The sequence below is a fragment of the Humulus lupulus genome, chromosome 7 (genome assembly GCF_963169125.1).
Source record: "Humulus lupulus chromosome 7, drHumLupu1.1, whole genome shotgun sequence".
Lineage (NCBI taxonomy): Eukaryota > Viridiplantae > Streptophyta > Magnoliopsida > Rosales > Cannabaceae > Humulus > Humulus lupulus.
Window position 1 is genome coordinate 79,301,304 of NC_084799.1, and position 16,003 is coordinate 79,317,306.

Consider the following 16,003-nt stretch of genomic DNA (forward strand, 5'->3'; position numbering starts at 1 on the left):
TAAACAAATGGCGAGTTAAGTTGAGAAATGCTTCTTCAATGATGTGTGAATATGCAAGTTCTGCTCAAGGGATGCACAACTGGGGCACGCAGAAGCCGCAGCTAGGCATTGCTGGAATCGCGCAGTGGACTCTCAAAGTTGGGTCACTTGGTGTTTGGATGAGGCACATCAGATGCCTGGGTACTCACAGAGTTTTGGGTCTGGAATTTGGAGGCATAGAGTTGTCGACCTGGGCTTGATTGGGTTGTAGACGGTAGAGCAGGGAGCTGGGTTCGTGGGTGGGTGATGTTCGATCTGGACTCATGGAGAAGGAACCTAGGGTTTGGGTGATATGGAATTGCACAGGGAAGGCGGAGCTAGATTTCTAGGTATTATTTTGCAAGGGATGAAGCTAGTGCAATCATGTTTTTGGTGCGCTCGACTGGGTTTCTCGTAGATGGGGTCTAGGTTGGGGTTGGGTTCGATGATGAGAGGCTTGCGGGGTCGCAGACGAAGCAAGATGAAATTGGTGGGGGCAGCTGTGGGGGGGGGGGGGGGGGGGGGCTCTTTTTGGGGTTTCTGTTGGAAGAAGGGAACATAGAGTGGTGGTGGTGATGGGAGTGGCTATGGTGGCTAGGGTTGTGGTTCAGGTTGGGGCGATGAGTGGAAATGAAGGTGGTGATGGGCTGAAGGGGGCAGAGAGTGGAAGCTTGGGTGGCTAGGGAAGAAAGAGAAAAGGGAAGGGAAAGAGAAATATTAGGGTATTCAAGCCACTTTTGATTTTTTTTATTAAAAATTGCAGGCAATGTTTCCCAGTAGGTGGAAACACATCGCAGATCTCTCTACCCAAACAACCAAAATGCCCTAAACATGTTGTGTACTTAGCCCAGATTGCTGCAACATTACTGCAGCATTGCAACCCAAAATTTCAGATTTTCTTTCCTTAGCTCCCCACCTTTTTGTTCACCTACCACACCTCCAAAACATTCCAAATCTCGAATTGTTCAGTCCAAATCATTATCTTCCTGAACCTAACTCCTGCACCATAAAATGAAACACCAAATACCAAGTGAAAGAAGATCAAGAAAATAAGGAAAACCATTTTTTTTCTTAACAAATAAAAAAATCACTCAAGGAAATATAATGAACTTAACTAAATTGCTAAAATAAAATTAGAAACAAAGTTTAGAAACTTGGGTTGCCACCCAAGAAGCCCTTGATTTAAAGTCATCAGCTTGACTTTGTTGATTAATGTTATCAAAGAGCGGCTTTCGCCCATAGAGAGTGGCATATGCCCTCACACATGGGTCTTCATTGTGTACGTCCTCAAGCTTGGCGAGATGTGAAATTGAATGGCTCGTGAACTCAACTCGAATTGATTTTGATGAATGTGCATGATGGATGCCAAGGAACCATACCAATGGTCGTGGCCAAAAGGGATCTTCATATGCATACTCTTTAATGACCATCAACTTTTTAAATTGGAGACCAAAGACTTGATTACCTTGAAAATGCATTTTCTCTTTATTTTCTTCTCTACTTTGGATTGAAGTGGGCTCCTTTTCATTTCAAAATTTTCCCAAAGCATCTCCAAATCTTCACCATTTCTCAAAATGATCTCCCCACTTTGTTCTTCCCCCCTTGAATTTTCCATATCATTAAGCACATCATTGTGGGGTCTATTACATAACTCATTGGACAATAGCTCAACTTGATTCTCCAAATTCCTCAAGGATGTAGCTTGGCTTTGAATGAAGGCATAATTTTTAGCCATAAACTCCATCATCAACGCCTCCAACGAACTTCAGTGATCAACTTGTTTAGGTTCTTCCATGATGAGGTCTTGAAAATCCTCCAATGTCTCCCCCAATGGTTCTCGAGTGCAATCTTCAAAAATAGGCTCCATATGGCTAAGATTGTTCTCCCAAACTTGGTTGGATATTGGAGAATTTAAACAACACCACTCATCTTATTCTGCCATGTCTTCCAACATCCAATAGGCTTCATTAATGGATATTTGGTAGAAATTGGTTATACCATCTCCTCTTTCTACCCATTCTCTTGTGGTGGCATGCAATTCATTGTGAAAGACTTCAAGTAAACACTCTCTAGAGAAACCATGGTAAGGGAACCTCATGAAAAAAATTTCTATCTCCACCATGCTCTATGTAAAGGCTCCAAGTCATGTTGAACATATTTAATGAGGACTTGCCATTGAGACATCTCAAGTACCTCACAAAAGAACCAAACAAACAAAGCGTAAAATAGAACAAGGAAAAAAAATAAACAAATGAAAAATAAGCAACCAAATTGAAAAGCAATTGATTTTAACAAAAAAAATTCACTAAATCAATCCCTGGTAACCACACCAAAACATTTTTGCGTAAATTTAAGCAAATATAAGTGTGCAAGTGCACACAATCGACAAACAAGTAATAAAGTGATAAATGAGTATCTTCTCCAAAAGTATTGTGTTAGCAATAAATTGTGCAAAAATCAATACTAAAAAACTTGGAACAAAACAAGTAATAAAGATTTGATTAAACCTAAAAAATACACAGGCAAGTAAATAAAATAAACAAATGAACGAGAGAGCAAGACAATGATGATGAGATAGAATAATTAATTCCTCCTAAATTGTAAATATGATGCTAATGATGCAGTAATGCTGTGGCAAACTGGGAATAATTAATCTAGAATTCCAATTTAGTTCATAGGCTTCCGTTGAAGTTACTATGATACCTATTCTCTAATTAACTCAACATATGCCTATGCCAATCTAACTTCAAGAATATTTATCAAGCACCAATTTCACAAAGACTATGCAATGCATTAATATATGTCTATACTAACATAAATTAAATTCAAAGAACTTAATCTTGCACCATTCAAATTGTATGTCCATTAAGTAAAATATTTTCAGAATTATTAATTAACTAAATTGCTCGCTAATGGTGATCAAACAATAGCAAACATTTCAACAGTAAAATCACTTGAATGTATAAACCTCAAATTGCATTAAACATCATCAACAGAGTACCAATTCACACATTAGGGCTCCATAATTATTCTAGCTATTAAAAGTTTAGCTCATAATCAATCTCAAAAAACATCCATAACAAAAAATAAATCATAGTTTAAAAAAATACAAGAAAAATAAAATAAAATATTAAGGAGAAGGGTAAGAAAATCAAGCCAAAAAGATGTTCCCAAAATGGTCCTCTTCTCTTGAATCCTTCTCTTTCTTCTTCTTTTTCTTTTTCTTCATTCTATTCCTTCTTCAACGGTGGTTGGTCTCCTCTCTCTTCCTGCTACTGTGCGTGTCTCTCCCCAAAGAAAAAGGGAAAGGTTGAGATGATATATCCATGAGGGTAGTTTCCTTTTTTGTTCTCACGTGGGCCTCCCTCTTTTGAATCTTTTTCAGTTCTTTTGAAAGCCAATGGTCCAAAAGCAATTAAAGGCCCAATAACATTTTAATTAATACTCAGCCCAAATCAAAACAAGTCAAAAAAACTAAGTTGGATAAGACAAAATTTAACTTTCCCACGTGGGCTTTCCAAACAGATGGCTGGTAGAATGCGATGTTGTTGTAATACTGCAACATTCCCTCCTCCTGGATCCATTTCAAGCTTCAATTTCTTTCAAAATATTCAAAACTCCCGCAACCACCTGCCAAGATAAAATTCCACAATTTATGATACATTTTTCCTACATTATACTAATATTTAATATTATCTTATTATATTTAATGTTTGACAAAACTAAAATGAAGACACCACAAAACACCCTAAACCACTCTTTTCTTGATAAAAATATAAGTTTAAAAAACATTAAAATAACTTTAATTCCTAGAGTTATCAATACCTATTGGAGCAATCCAATATTGAGTCTTACACATTTGAATTTAATAAATATTATAGGATATCGCTAACCAATCATAGGGTCAGGGGCGGACCCATGATTTAAATTTAGGGGACATATTTTTTTTAATGATATAATAAGCCAAAAAATATAAAAAAATATAATAAACTGCATAAATAAGGAAAAAATATTCTTGGTGGGATTTGAATCCTTATCAAAATAATGTATACATATCAACTTGACCATTATGCCAAGGTATACTTTGTTAAATGTTAGGTTCAATTACAAATATATATATTAATTACTTAAAATACATATATATATTTTAAATTCACTGGGGTGGCAGCCCACACTTGTCTCCATGTGGGTCCGTCAGTGCATAGGGTGCCACCTAATGTTGTGTTGAGCACCTTAATGTGTCAAATAACAACACTCTTTTATTATAGGGGAGAGGAATATAAATAATAAAATAATAATTATATATATGGGGACAACAATAAAATGTATACTTAAATGTGAAATTAATTATAAATTAAAATGAAAATCAATCGGATCTAATCAAATTTAAAAAATGTTATTATCAGTCAAGCTATTGTATATAAATTAATCTAAACTCATTATATATAAATGAGATATTTGCGGCATAAATACCTATTGGTTTCAGTTTTATACACTTATATAGTTAATATATTTTTTTTGTCAGCAAAAATACCGAATGTTACGTTTTTCCCACTTTCACTACTAGCTCCGTTAAATATAGCTAGTTGCCATGTATCACTCTACTATTTGTTCACCTCATAATTTAAAAAAAAATATTATTAATTGATTTTAAAATAATAAAAAAATAAAAAATAATTAATTTTAAAAATTCAAACTTCTTTTAATCTTTTTTCTTTATTTTTTTTCTCTCGGTCTTTCTCTCTCTCTTTCTTTCCCTCTCCCACACCTTCTTCTTCTTCCTTAGAACATCTATATCTGATGAATTGAACCTAGATCTGATTCAGACCCATGGACTTTGACGAAGAACACGAATAGGTACATGACGCCGCTGCTGAAGAAGGAGACGATGGGAGCTCTGTCTGTAACACCCCAAATTCCCTAATATGACTTAGTGCCAAGATTAGGGGGCATGGAGGAAATAATTGTTCTAATTATGTGCTAATACAGTATGAGCATGTCATTATGTGAATTATATTATAATATAACTATGCTTGCATGTTTAGGAATATTAAATATGCGCGTGGGCTCATTTCTTATAAGAAATGCATTTTAGTAATTTGACCCGCTAGGGGTATAATTGTGAATATGTGTGTGTTATGATTGAGACCACATTATTATGTGAATATATTTGAATTATTTGGCGTGAGGCGATCCTAGGGAGCAAGTTAGCGGTTTAGTCATAACGAGGTCAAATACCCGACTCGGGGTGAGCCTGGGGTATTTGGGTAATTTAGTACATTACCGTGATTTATTGGGTAATGAGAAATTATTTAGTGACTATTTGAGAATATTGGAGTTAACGAGAATTTATGAGGTGTTAATTATAATTAACGGGGAAAAGTGGCAAATGACGGGTTCGCCCTTGTGAGCATTTGATATTAGCTAATGGGCTAAGGGGTAATTTGGTCATTACTAGCCTAAGGAGGGGATTCACTTAGAGAGTTCTAAAGCTAGTGGAAATGCTTATCACACTCTCAACATCTCATTTTCTCTCCTTCTCGTTACTCTTACTCCCTCACATCCCTTGGATGAAGTCTTGAATTCTTGAAGAGAGTTAGCTTGGAAATGTGAGGCTTGAAGCTGGGGTTTTTGGTTAGGAGCACCTTAAAGCTTGAATTAAACAACTAAGGTAAGAAGTTCACTTTGTTTTCTTGGTAAATTCATGCTATGGTTCAAGTTTCATCAAAATTGTAAGCTATGGTTGTGTTTTTATTTGGGTTAGAGTTTGGTCTTGGTTTTGGAGGTGTTAGCACTGTCTATTATGTGTTATTTGCAATTTTACACTCATTTGGGGCTTTTAGACAAGTTTGGGGCAGGATTTGAGAGCTTTGGCTCGGGGAAAAATGGTGGAAAACCCCAGTTTTTTTGGGTTCACGAAGGAGCGCTGCGACCTTGTTCTTCTGTGTCGTAGCGCTGGGATGAACCAGGGCAAGGGGCCCTGGCTGTACACAGCAGTGCCTGTGTGCCTATGCTACAGTGCTAGGCCAATTTCAAGGCCCTTTAATTTTGTAGTTTTAGGGCATGTGCCCAGGGGCTCGGGGGGACGTTTTAGCTACCCTAGTTGGGGAAAATTGAGGTCTTGAGGGCACGGGACTGGTCCCGGGGCTCTATCATGGAATCGAATAATAATGAGAGTGTTAATTGTGGGTTGTGACTAGGTTACCGCTAGGTCTCGGGAAAGGATCATTCTTAGGAGTCATGCTTGCTGGTTATTTGCTTGTGCCTGGACTAGAGGTAAGAAAACTGCACCCAGAATATGATATACATGATTGGGGCTTGGCCCGAATACTGAATATAATCTTCATTTGGGTGTTGGGTCTGTGAATGCGCATGATTATGATTATGCCTATGTATGTCTCTTTAAATGTATTATAATACATTATATCTGTATATATGTACGATAAATGGAATATGTGATTGTCTGCTATGACTAGCACTACAACAAAAATGGGTTTTAGGGGCGACGCATGTCGCCCCTAATAACCCTAAAAGTCGCCCCAGATCTGTCACCCCTGATAAAATGTGCCTAATATGGTACATTAGGGACGACTCAATGGGTCGCCCCTAATATTCAAATATCAGGGGCGACATAGTCGCCCCTAAAAGTTGAAATATCGCCCCAAAAATTTGAACATTTTGCATAACTTTTGTCGATGTGTCGCTCCTGATATGTCACTAGTCGCCCCTAATACCATGAGATGTCGCCCCAAATGTTTACACGTGGCATAAATATTAGTCGATATGTCGCCCCTGATATGTCACTAGTTGCCCCTAAAAATATTTTATTTGTAAAAAATAATAAAATTAAATAATTAAATAAAATTTTAATCAATTATTAATCTAAATTATTAATTTAAATTTAAATAATTGAAAACAAAATATTAAAAATAAAAATATTATATTAAATATTCAACTTAGTTTATTAAGATAACAATTATCCATATTCTTAATACATTAAGATAACAAATATTTATATTGTTCATATAATTTAACAATAATTAATAATAAAATAAACCTAATCTCCTAAATTAGTTGCCTCGTCCTCCCTATTGTCTTCTTGTTGCGGTTGTGGTTGTTGCGGTTGCTGCGGTGGCGGTATCGACCAAGGATATTGGGGAGGTAATGTGGACGATCGAGCTCCATCCATGTAGGGAAACAGCGGCTACGACGACAGTGGAATCGGCCACGGACCCCGACCCCGACCTCGACCCCTTCAATTTTTGGCCCACTCCTCGCTCATGTCCACGCCTTTGACCCAATACTTTTTGGTAGTAGTATTTGAACCTGTAATGCATGTTAGTTTTTACTCTAATAATCGTTATGTGTAACGTTAATTGTAGTAAGATCAATCCTATAATGTAATATTATTGAATAAAAATGAATATGATATGTAGTCTATCTCGTATCATATTCTACGTTTCCCGTGTTATATTATTAATTATTTTAAATTATGACTATATTTTCATTCTCAAATACCATACAAATCAGTATGTAGTAGTTATGATATTATAACTAAAGTCAACCTCAGACATTAGAAGGAAAAAACTAGCTTTGCAAAATTATAGGAAACAAAAGTATGTACAAAAAGGAAACAAATAACGTTTTATTTAAATGAGTGCATATCATTTAATACAATGTCGCCCCTGATAAGAGTGGGGCGACTTAATGTTTTTATTTAACCTAAACCTACATCTTATTTTCCTCTCCCCTCTAGACATCCCCATACTCCTACAGTCGCCTCCTCTCCATTTCCCCCCTCAATCTCTCATCTCAATCTCTCTCTAAATATCTCTCAATCTCTCAATATTTTATTTCAATCTCTCATTTCTCATCTCAAAATTTCAACAGCATAACAACTATATTCTAAGCTATCCCAAAAATGTAAAAGCCTGCAATTGACATTCAGAAAATTCCCAGAACATTGACAATATATTATACATTTTTCTACACATATTCACAATATATTTTTCTACAAATATATTAAAAACAGTCAACACACATTATTTTCTACACACATTCACAATACATTTTTCTAAACACATATTAATAAATATTCACAATTTATTTTTTTCTAAATAAATATTAATAACACTAATATTACCTAAACCTAAACACATGTTAACACTAATAATTCTAATATTTCAAACATTTCAAATATAAATATTTTTTTATAACAAAATTAAACTAACTAAAACAACTTTGGTGAAAAAATTATCACTAGGTGATAATATAAAAAAACTTATATCCTATCTTTGGTGATCAAATTTTATCACCAAAGAAAAGCAACAAAAAATGAAATATTTTTTAACACTAGTTGCTTTATGATGTCTTATAAAATTAATTATAGGTAATTATTGCATAATTAGTTATTTTTTTAACTATCAAACTTATTTTAAAATTATTTATCTACAAATTTAATTTATTTTTAAATTATTAAATTTGTTAATATTATTTATCTAAAATTTAATTTTATTGTTAAATTATTTATCTAATTTTTAATTTATTTTTAAATTATTTAATATGTTAATATTAAATAAAAATATAATTATTTATTTTGTTTTAAAATTATTTATCTAAATTTTAATTTATATTTTAATTATTAAATTTGTTAATATTAAATTAAATTATAATTTTCTTAATTTTTAAAAATTATTTATTAAAAAATATAATTTATTTTGTAATTATTAAATTTGTTAATATTCAATTAAATTATTTATCTAATTTTTAAAAATATTAAATTTGTTAATACTAAATTACATTATTTATATAGTTTTTTAATTTATTTTAAAAATAATAAACTTGGTAATATTAAATTAAATTATATTTGTTTGTTAATTCAAATTATTCAAAAAATTTGTATTATTTAATTCTCGTAACTCTACCAAAATTTTAGCAGCATAACGACTATATTTTAAGTTATTCAAAAAATTTAAAAGCCTGCAATTGACATTTAGAAAATTTCCAGAACATTGACAATATATTATACATTTTTCTATACATATTCACAATATATATCTTTCTGCAAATATATTAAAAACAGTCAACACACATATTATTATTAAATTATAATTATTTATTTATTTATTTTCGTACTTACATATTAACAACACTAAAAACATAATACTTTTTACACAAATTCACATATTAATTAAAATAATTAACCAAAATTATAAAATTTATAAATGCCTTGATGCCACAAAATTAGAGATATCCTAATCACAAATTTCCCAAAAGATACTCCTTCAATTTCTACACAAACATAATATACATAGTTCTAAAAAATAATATAAATAAATAAATGAACTATAAATATATATAAATATACATACACACACCATGACACACATTATATATATATATATTTATAAAATAAATAAATAATAAACTATATAAATGTATATAAATATATACACACAGACACACATTATATATATTTATAAAATAAACACATAAATAAATAAAAAAAACAATAAATATATTATACACACATGGGCACATTATATGTATAATACATAAATAAATAAATAAACTAATATATATATATAGTTACAGAGTTGGTGGAGGCGGCATTGTGAGGCGGTGGTGGAGGTGTTGGTGGAGGCGGCTCCGTGTGGCGGTGGCTCTGAGGCGGTGCCGATGGAGAAGAAGACGGAGCCAAGAGAGAGAGAGGGAACGAAGCCGAGAGAGAGAGGGAGACAGCCGAGATCGAGGAGAAGGAGAGGGAGAGAGAGGGAAGAGTGAGGGAGTGAGGGAGAGATCGGGGGAAGAGAGAAGGAGTGAGGGAGAGATCAGGGGAAGAGAGAGGGAAGACTGAGTTTTCATTTTTTGTTTTGTTTTGTTACAGATCTGGTGAGGGGCAGAGAGAAAGATGAGTATATAAAATTATTAGGGGCGACGGGTCCCATTATTAGGGGCGAAGTGTCGCCCCTAATAATTTTCACAATTAAAACACACCGCCAACATTTCCCTCTTAATTTTGGGCAAAATATCTGATTATCAGGGGTGACAGCTCCAATACACGTCGTGTAACACCCCAAGTTGCTAATAAGGGTTAGGACCTTGATTAGCGTGCCTAGAGGGCAATAAGTAAATTAACATGATAATATATGAATTTGAATGAATATGTGATTAGAATGCATGTTTAGGTGGTATAAATATGCATGTGCGCCTCGTTTGCATGTTAGGGGTAAATTGGTAATTTTAGCCGCTAAGGGCATAAATTTGATAATTGTATTATGTGATTTGTAACACGTGAGTGTGGTGATATTAATGTGATGCACATGCCGAGACGGTCCTAGAGAGCTAGTCAACTTAAAAGTCACAACGAGATTTTATACCCGGCTCGGGAGAAGCCTAGGGGTACTTTGGGGAATTTCGTAAGTTGAATTGAGAATTAGTGGTTAATGGTTATTGGTGATTGAGTAACCTGAGTAACCATTAGTAACTGTTGAGAGTAACAAGTTGTGATGGGAAAGTGGTAGAATAGTAATTGAAATGAAATGACAAAAAGGGCCTTGAGGTTTAGTTAGGAAAGGATTTCTATGAGGGGTAAAATGGGCTTTTGGAAAAGGTTTAGATAAACTTCAGCTGTGGGAAAGGGGATTCACGTGTAACACTTAGCTAGAAATTGGTTTATGCTGAAATTGGGGGAAAAACTAGAGGAAAATAGGAGAATTGAATTCTTGAAACCTAGGAGAGAATTAAGGGAGTTTGAGGCAACCAAATTCGAATTTGAGCAAGGATTGATCAAAGGTAAGAATTTGTGCTCTGTTTTTTTGTTGAAATTAAGCTTGAATTTACGGAGATTAAGTGTGGGAACCTAAAGGAAATATGGCTGGTTTTACTTGGAAATTCAGTTAGGATAACTAAAAGGAAAGAGGCTTGAAGCTGGAGTTGAGAAGAGTTCAAGTTGAGTTTTGATTGAGGTATGAATTCTTAGCATGTTTAAATTTCGTACCTAGTGTGGTTTAAGATTTTAGAAGTTTGGTTTGCAGTTTTTAGACTTTGGATTATGTTTTAAAAGCCATGGTTTGAACTTCTGAAATTTGAAACTCAAGAGTGGATTTTGAGTGTGATTGTGTAATTGAGTTTGTTTTTGATGTTTAAAGGTTGTTAGATGGTTTATTTGGGGTTTTAAATTGGTTTTGGGGTTTAGGTATGTGTTTGGGTTGAGTTGGAGGTGTTTTGATTTGGGAAAAACGCAAGGGAAAACCCAGATTTCTGGGTTTGCGAAGGGGCGCTGCGACCCTGTTCTTTGGCGCCGCGGCGCGAGGCTGTTTCAGGGTTGGGGGATACTCTCTGACTTGCTGGGCGCCGCGGCGCTAGGCTATTTTCAGGATAAGAAAATTTTCATTTTTGGGCATTTGCTCCGGGGGCTCGGGGGATGTTTCCAATACATTGTTTTAGGAATTTGGAGATTCCAAGAGTATGAGATTATCCCCGAGGGGTGGTTTTGGATTGGTTAGTACTAAAGAGTACTTCCTATATGTTGTGACTAGGTTTCTGGAGAGGCTCGAGATAGAGGACCGTGTTCGTGACCTTGGTGCATTGTGAAGCTCGGGATACAGGTAAGAAAATTGTAACATCCGTAGAGCAGGGCATGGGCCCATAGTGTTGTAGCAGGGCACGACCCTAAATTGTATTACTGTTAGGGTGTAGCCTTAAATGAATTATTATATGTTTGATTGTTGTTTGAGAATGCTATATGTGGTTATAGCAGAATGAACGACAAAGGAGCTGGGAACGGCGAAGGGTCGAGAACGGCGAAGGCCAAGAATGGCAGTGGGGCCAGGAATATCACCTAGCACATGGAGTGCTTATGGTTAGGGTGAGACCCCAATGGATACATGGGATATCCTTACGATGTGGACTGAGAACCCAGGCTTTGGTAACGCTTCTGGGACGGCATGGCCGTATATGTGCTTAGGTCTTATAGACTGTCTGTTTGTCTGTGGATTATCTGACATAATGGTTATATGTTATGCGTATGTTATTTGTTGTATGAGTTTTCTTGCTCGGCTTCGGCTCACAGGTGCTCTGTGTTGCAGGTAAGGGCAAGGAGAAAGTCAACCAGCCATGAGTACAAAGAGCGTGGGGGCAGCGCGTACATGTTTGGCCTGCCCGACCACTTTGGTTGGGGGTATTTTTGAGAAATGGCTGTATAAACCCTAATTTTGATGGTTAATTACTTATAAACTTGTTTTGAGTTGTAAATATTTTATAAACCAAGTTTTGGGATCCCAAATGTAAGACACTTGATATTTTCAATGAATTAAGGGATTTTCGAAGATTACAGCCTAGATCTCTATTTAATCACACTTTTATTACCAAAACCTCGTTTAGCGAGCTAATTGCACATTTTAAACTCACTTAGTAACGGCTCTAAGGCAGTAGGGTGTTACACGTCGCCCCTAATAATGTTCCATAATATTATGGGCGACTTACAACGTGTCGTCCTTGATATTACTATATTAGGGGCGACATGTCGCCCCTAATACTTTTCACCAATTTTAAAATGGCGCCCAAATTTCTGGTAAAATATCTCACTATTAGGGGCGACGTGTCGTCCTTAATATTGCATTTTGTTGCCCCTAATAACTTTCCATAATATTGTCGCCCCTGAAAGTGGTTTTTCTTGTAGTGTAGGGAGCTTGGTTTATAAACCAGATAATTTTTGTGATATCTAGTTAGAAATTGACTAATTAGTCGATGTCATATTTGATCTGAGGGGCTCGGCTTACAAGTCGAGGGTCTCCGAAGCTCGGCGTAAAAGTCGAGGATCTTAAAGCTTCGACTTATAAGTCGGGGGCATTTGAGGCTTGACTTATAAGTCAAGGACCTGTAGGACTCAACTTATGAGCTGAGATTGGCATTGTGCACGTGGAGTGCAGCCCACCATGGCTAGGCCACCTTGGGGGTGCGCCAAGCACCTGACTGGCTCAGATGCCAAACAAATTTAAAGAAAGTGCGACGCGTACTTGTGCAACTCTATGGTTGCTGATATGTATAATGTGTATGCTAGATTCAGTTATTACTGTTAGTCAGATATATTACTCCGTGAATTGCTTAATATGTTTTCTTGCTGAGTCTTTTGGCTCACGGGTGCTTCGTGGTGCAAGTAAAGGTAAAGAGAAGATTGGTCAACCATGAGTCAGAGGGCGATAGAAGTGACATGTACATATGCAGTCCGCTCGATCTCCACGGTCGAGATACTTGGGGAAACTAGGGTTGAACCCAACTTTTACCGCTTAGGTCGGTTTGTTATGTAACCATGGTGATGTTACCAACTTTTAAACTTTTGTTTTTTTTGGGATCCCGTGTAAGCACAAAGTTTTTGATCAATGGAAATGTTTATGACTTGACCAAAATTTTTAACACTTAAACCGTTAGTGGCTTAATCACATGTTTAGTCCAAAAATGACTTGTTTAGCAAGTTCAGCACTGATTTTAAACACACTTGGTAACACACCCTAAATAGCAGGGTGTTACATTGCCCACTGTGGCAATCAAGGAGAGCTTGCAGTGCTCTATCTGCTTGGATGATTTTGAGGCTGGTTGTTAAGCCAAAGAGATGCCTTGTAAGCATAAATTACATAGTGGTTGTATTCTGCCATGGCTTGAGCTTCATAGCTCATGTTTGGTTTGTAGGTTTCAGATGTTTTCTAACGAATTAAGAATAGTAATGTCCAAACGACAATGGGGACTAGGAGAAGGTTGAAGAAGGCGGGAAAAAAGGAAAAAAAAAGTGAAGTGAAGGTTGAAGAAGAAGAGAAAAAACAGTTGAAAAAAAATATTTGGTTGGTTTTTTTATGAGAGATTTTTTTTTATTATTTAAAATTTATTTTTAATTAATTTTTTTATTTTAAAAATCAATCTCTAATATTTAAAAAAAGAATTGTGAGGTGGACGAAGAGTAGAGTTACACATGGCAACTCAATCAATTCTCGTTGTATTTAAAGAAGCTTGTACTTATGGAAGTGGGGAAATTGTAAGGTTAAATATTTTTGCTAACGAAAAAAAATTGGTATACAAGTTTATAAAACCAAAAATTTTATGTATTTATGTGGCAAATACAATTATATAAACATAATAAATATATAGGTATATGTAAGAATCTCCGCACATAAAAGTATGTGTGTATAAATATGAACTTGAGTGAAGTTGCAGATGTTGATGATTTTCCGATGTTGTATAAAATTGGAGATTTTTGTCGAAGAAGATGATACGTACCCTGCGATTATTAATAATGTTGTTAATTTGATCTTTTAATTGTTGTAAATAATTAACGTTTTTATCCAGTAAAATTAAATCTAAGACACGTTAAAGTTGGGGTAAAAAAGTTCCAAAATTCCAATGGAAAAATGAGAGTTGTGAGAAATGTTAATTAGCTATAAATAATAACTTGATCATAAATTAAGCTTGATGATCATATCATGTTAATAGCTCTTCGAGAATCATATACATATATATATATATATGTGTGTGTGTGTGGAATTCTGGAATTCTGTCCCCATATTATTTCGTCCATTTGTGGTACGTATACAAACATTGTCTTTATTAATTATTAATTATCAGAACAATATGAATGGAAAACGAAATCGACGGCAGTGTACGTAGTGGTGGTAGTAATAATCACATGATTTATATATAAATATTTTTATGTATAAAAGGTCTTAATAATTTAAACTTGTGTAGAGATGAGTGTCAGGACAGAGACCAATGACATGGTTATAAGAATCCGCATTTCTCGATTCCTCTCAGCCAGTTCTTCATTAAAAGGAGGAATGTTGAGTACACAGCTTCCCTCAGCTCTCGGCGTCACATATTCATACTTCGCTACGCTTCTATAATCATTCATATTGAAAGCAACGTCTGCATCCTGAAAAGACCTCATCACAATGCTGTAGCCATTTTCGCACGCTTCGAGTGCACTCTTTTGGCCCGGATCAGTGGTGTTCACCAGCAGTCTCTGCACGAAATCAAGCGTGTGAGTGGCGTTGAGGGTGGCCAGGTCTATGGTTATTCGGGTCAGACCGACGATGTCTGTGGTGGGAGATGGAAGGTTCTCGTTGAAAGCTTGGTTGCAGAACCCGTATTCCTCCACTTGGAAGCAGATCCTGTCGATCAGCTCTTGTGTTTCAGGAGATGCTTCCAGTACCACTACTACTGCTGGCTCATCATGATCGTGTTCATGCTCATGAAATCTAGCCATGGCAGTGGCAGGGTGTGCTACTACGACCAGCATACCCAGCACTAGGAGTACTGGCACCAGAACAATCTTGTGTAGATGAGAGGAAGACATAATAACTATGTTGTTATTTGATTAATTTTAAGAATGTATTGGAAATGTAATGTTATTGTATTGCTTGTATTGATTTTATAGTGGATACCAGCTCTCCTTCTTGGGGGGCCCGAGTTGTGTATGTAAGGGTGACTGATAAAGTAGTAACATTGTTGTAATACGATGGGAATGTATAATGAGAGTCTATAAGCATCCATTCATGCCAGATACCATAACAGGCTAAAACATATCCATATACATATATCAATAAGGTGTATACAATGTACACATATATTTATGAGTAAAACTCTATGTAGCTTGGCTTGTTGAGAATACCCTCACTCTGATTAGGATTTTGAGATTTTGACAGTTGTATTTTGTTTTTTTATAAGAATTGAGAGGAATAAGTGGAATCATTATTAGCAACCTCTTGTTTGGCTCCTATCTCTTTTGTTAGAAATGGTTTCTTTCTTTAATGATAGTTTCAGCATTCTCGAGTTAACAGGGCCGGCTCAAATTCTCTTGAGACCTAAGGCAGAATTATATTTTGATAATTATATATATCAAATGAAAAATTGAGTGTAAAAAAATTATTAATTATAATTTAAAAAAGAATATTTTTGCATAATAAATTAATAATATATAACATCTATAAATATTCTA

The 16,003-nt window shown here is 35.2% G+C and overlaps 1 protein-coding gene across 1 annotated transcript; it reads right to left on the reverse strand.

Moving 5' to 3' along the window:
• Positions 1-14,740: 14,740 nt before the first annotated feature.
• LOC133791884 (uncharacterized) lies at positions 14,741-15,371 on the reverse strand. The gene has a single exon (XM_062229792.1). The coding sequence runs from the start codon at positions 15,359-15,361 to the stop codon at positions 14,741-14,743; it is 621 nt and encodes a 206-aa protein (XP_062085776.1). The 5' UTR covers positions 15,362-15,371.
• Between the last annotated feature and the right edge of the window lie 632 nt (positions 15,372-16,003).

Bases quoted from the DNA above. Each gene is read 5' to 3' on its own strand.
- LOC133791884 (XM_062229792.1), bottom strand. From the start codon at position 15,361: ATGTCTTCCTCTCATCTACACAAGATTGTTCTGGTGCCAGTACTCCTA.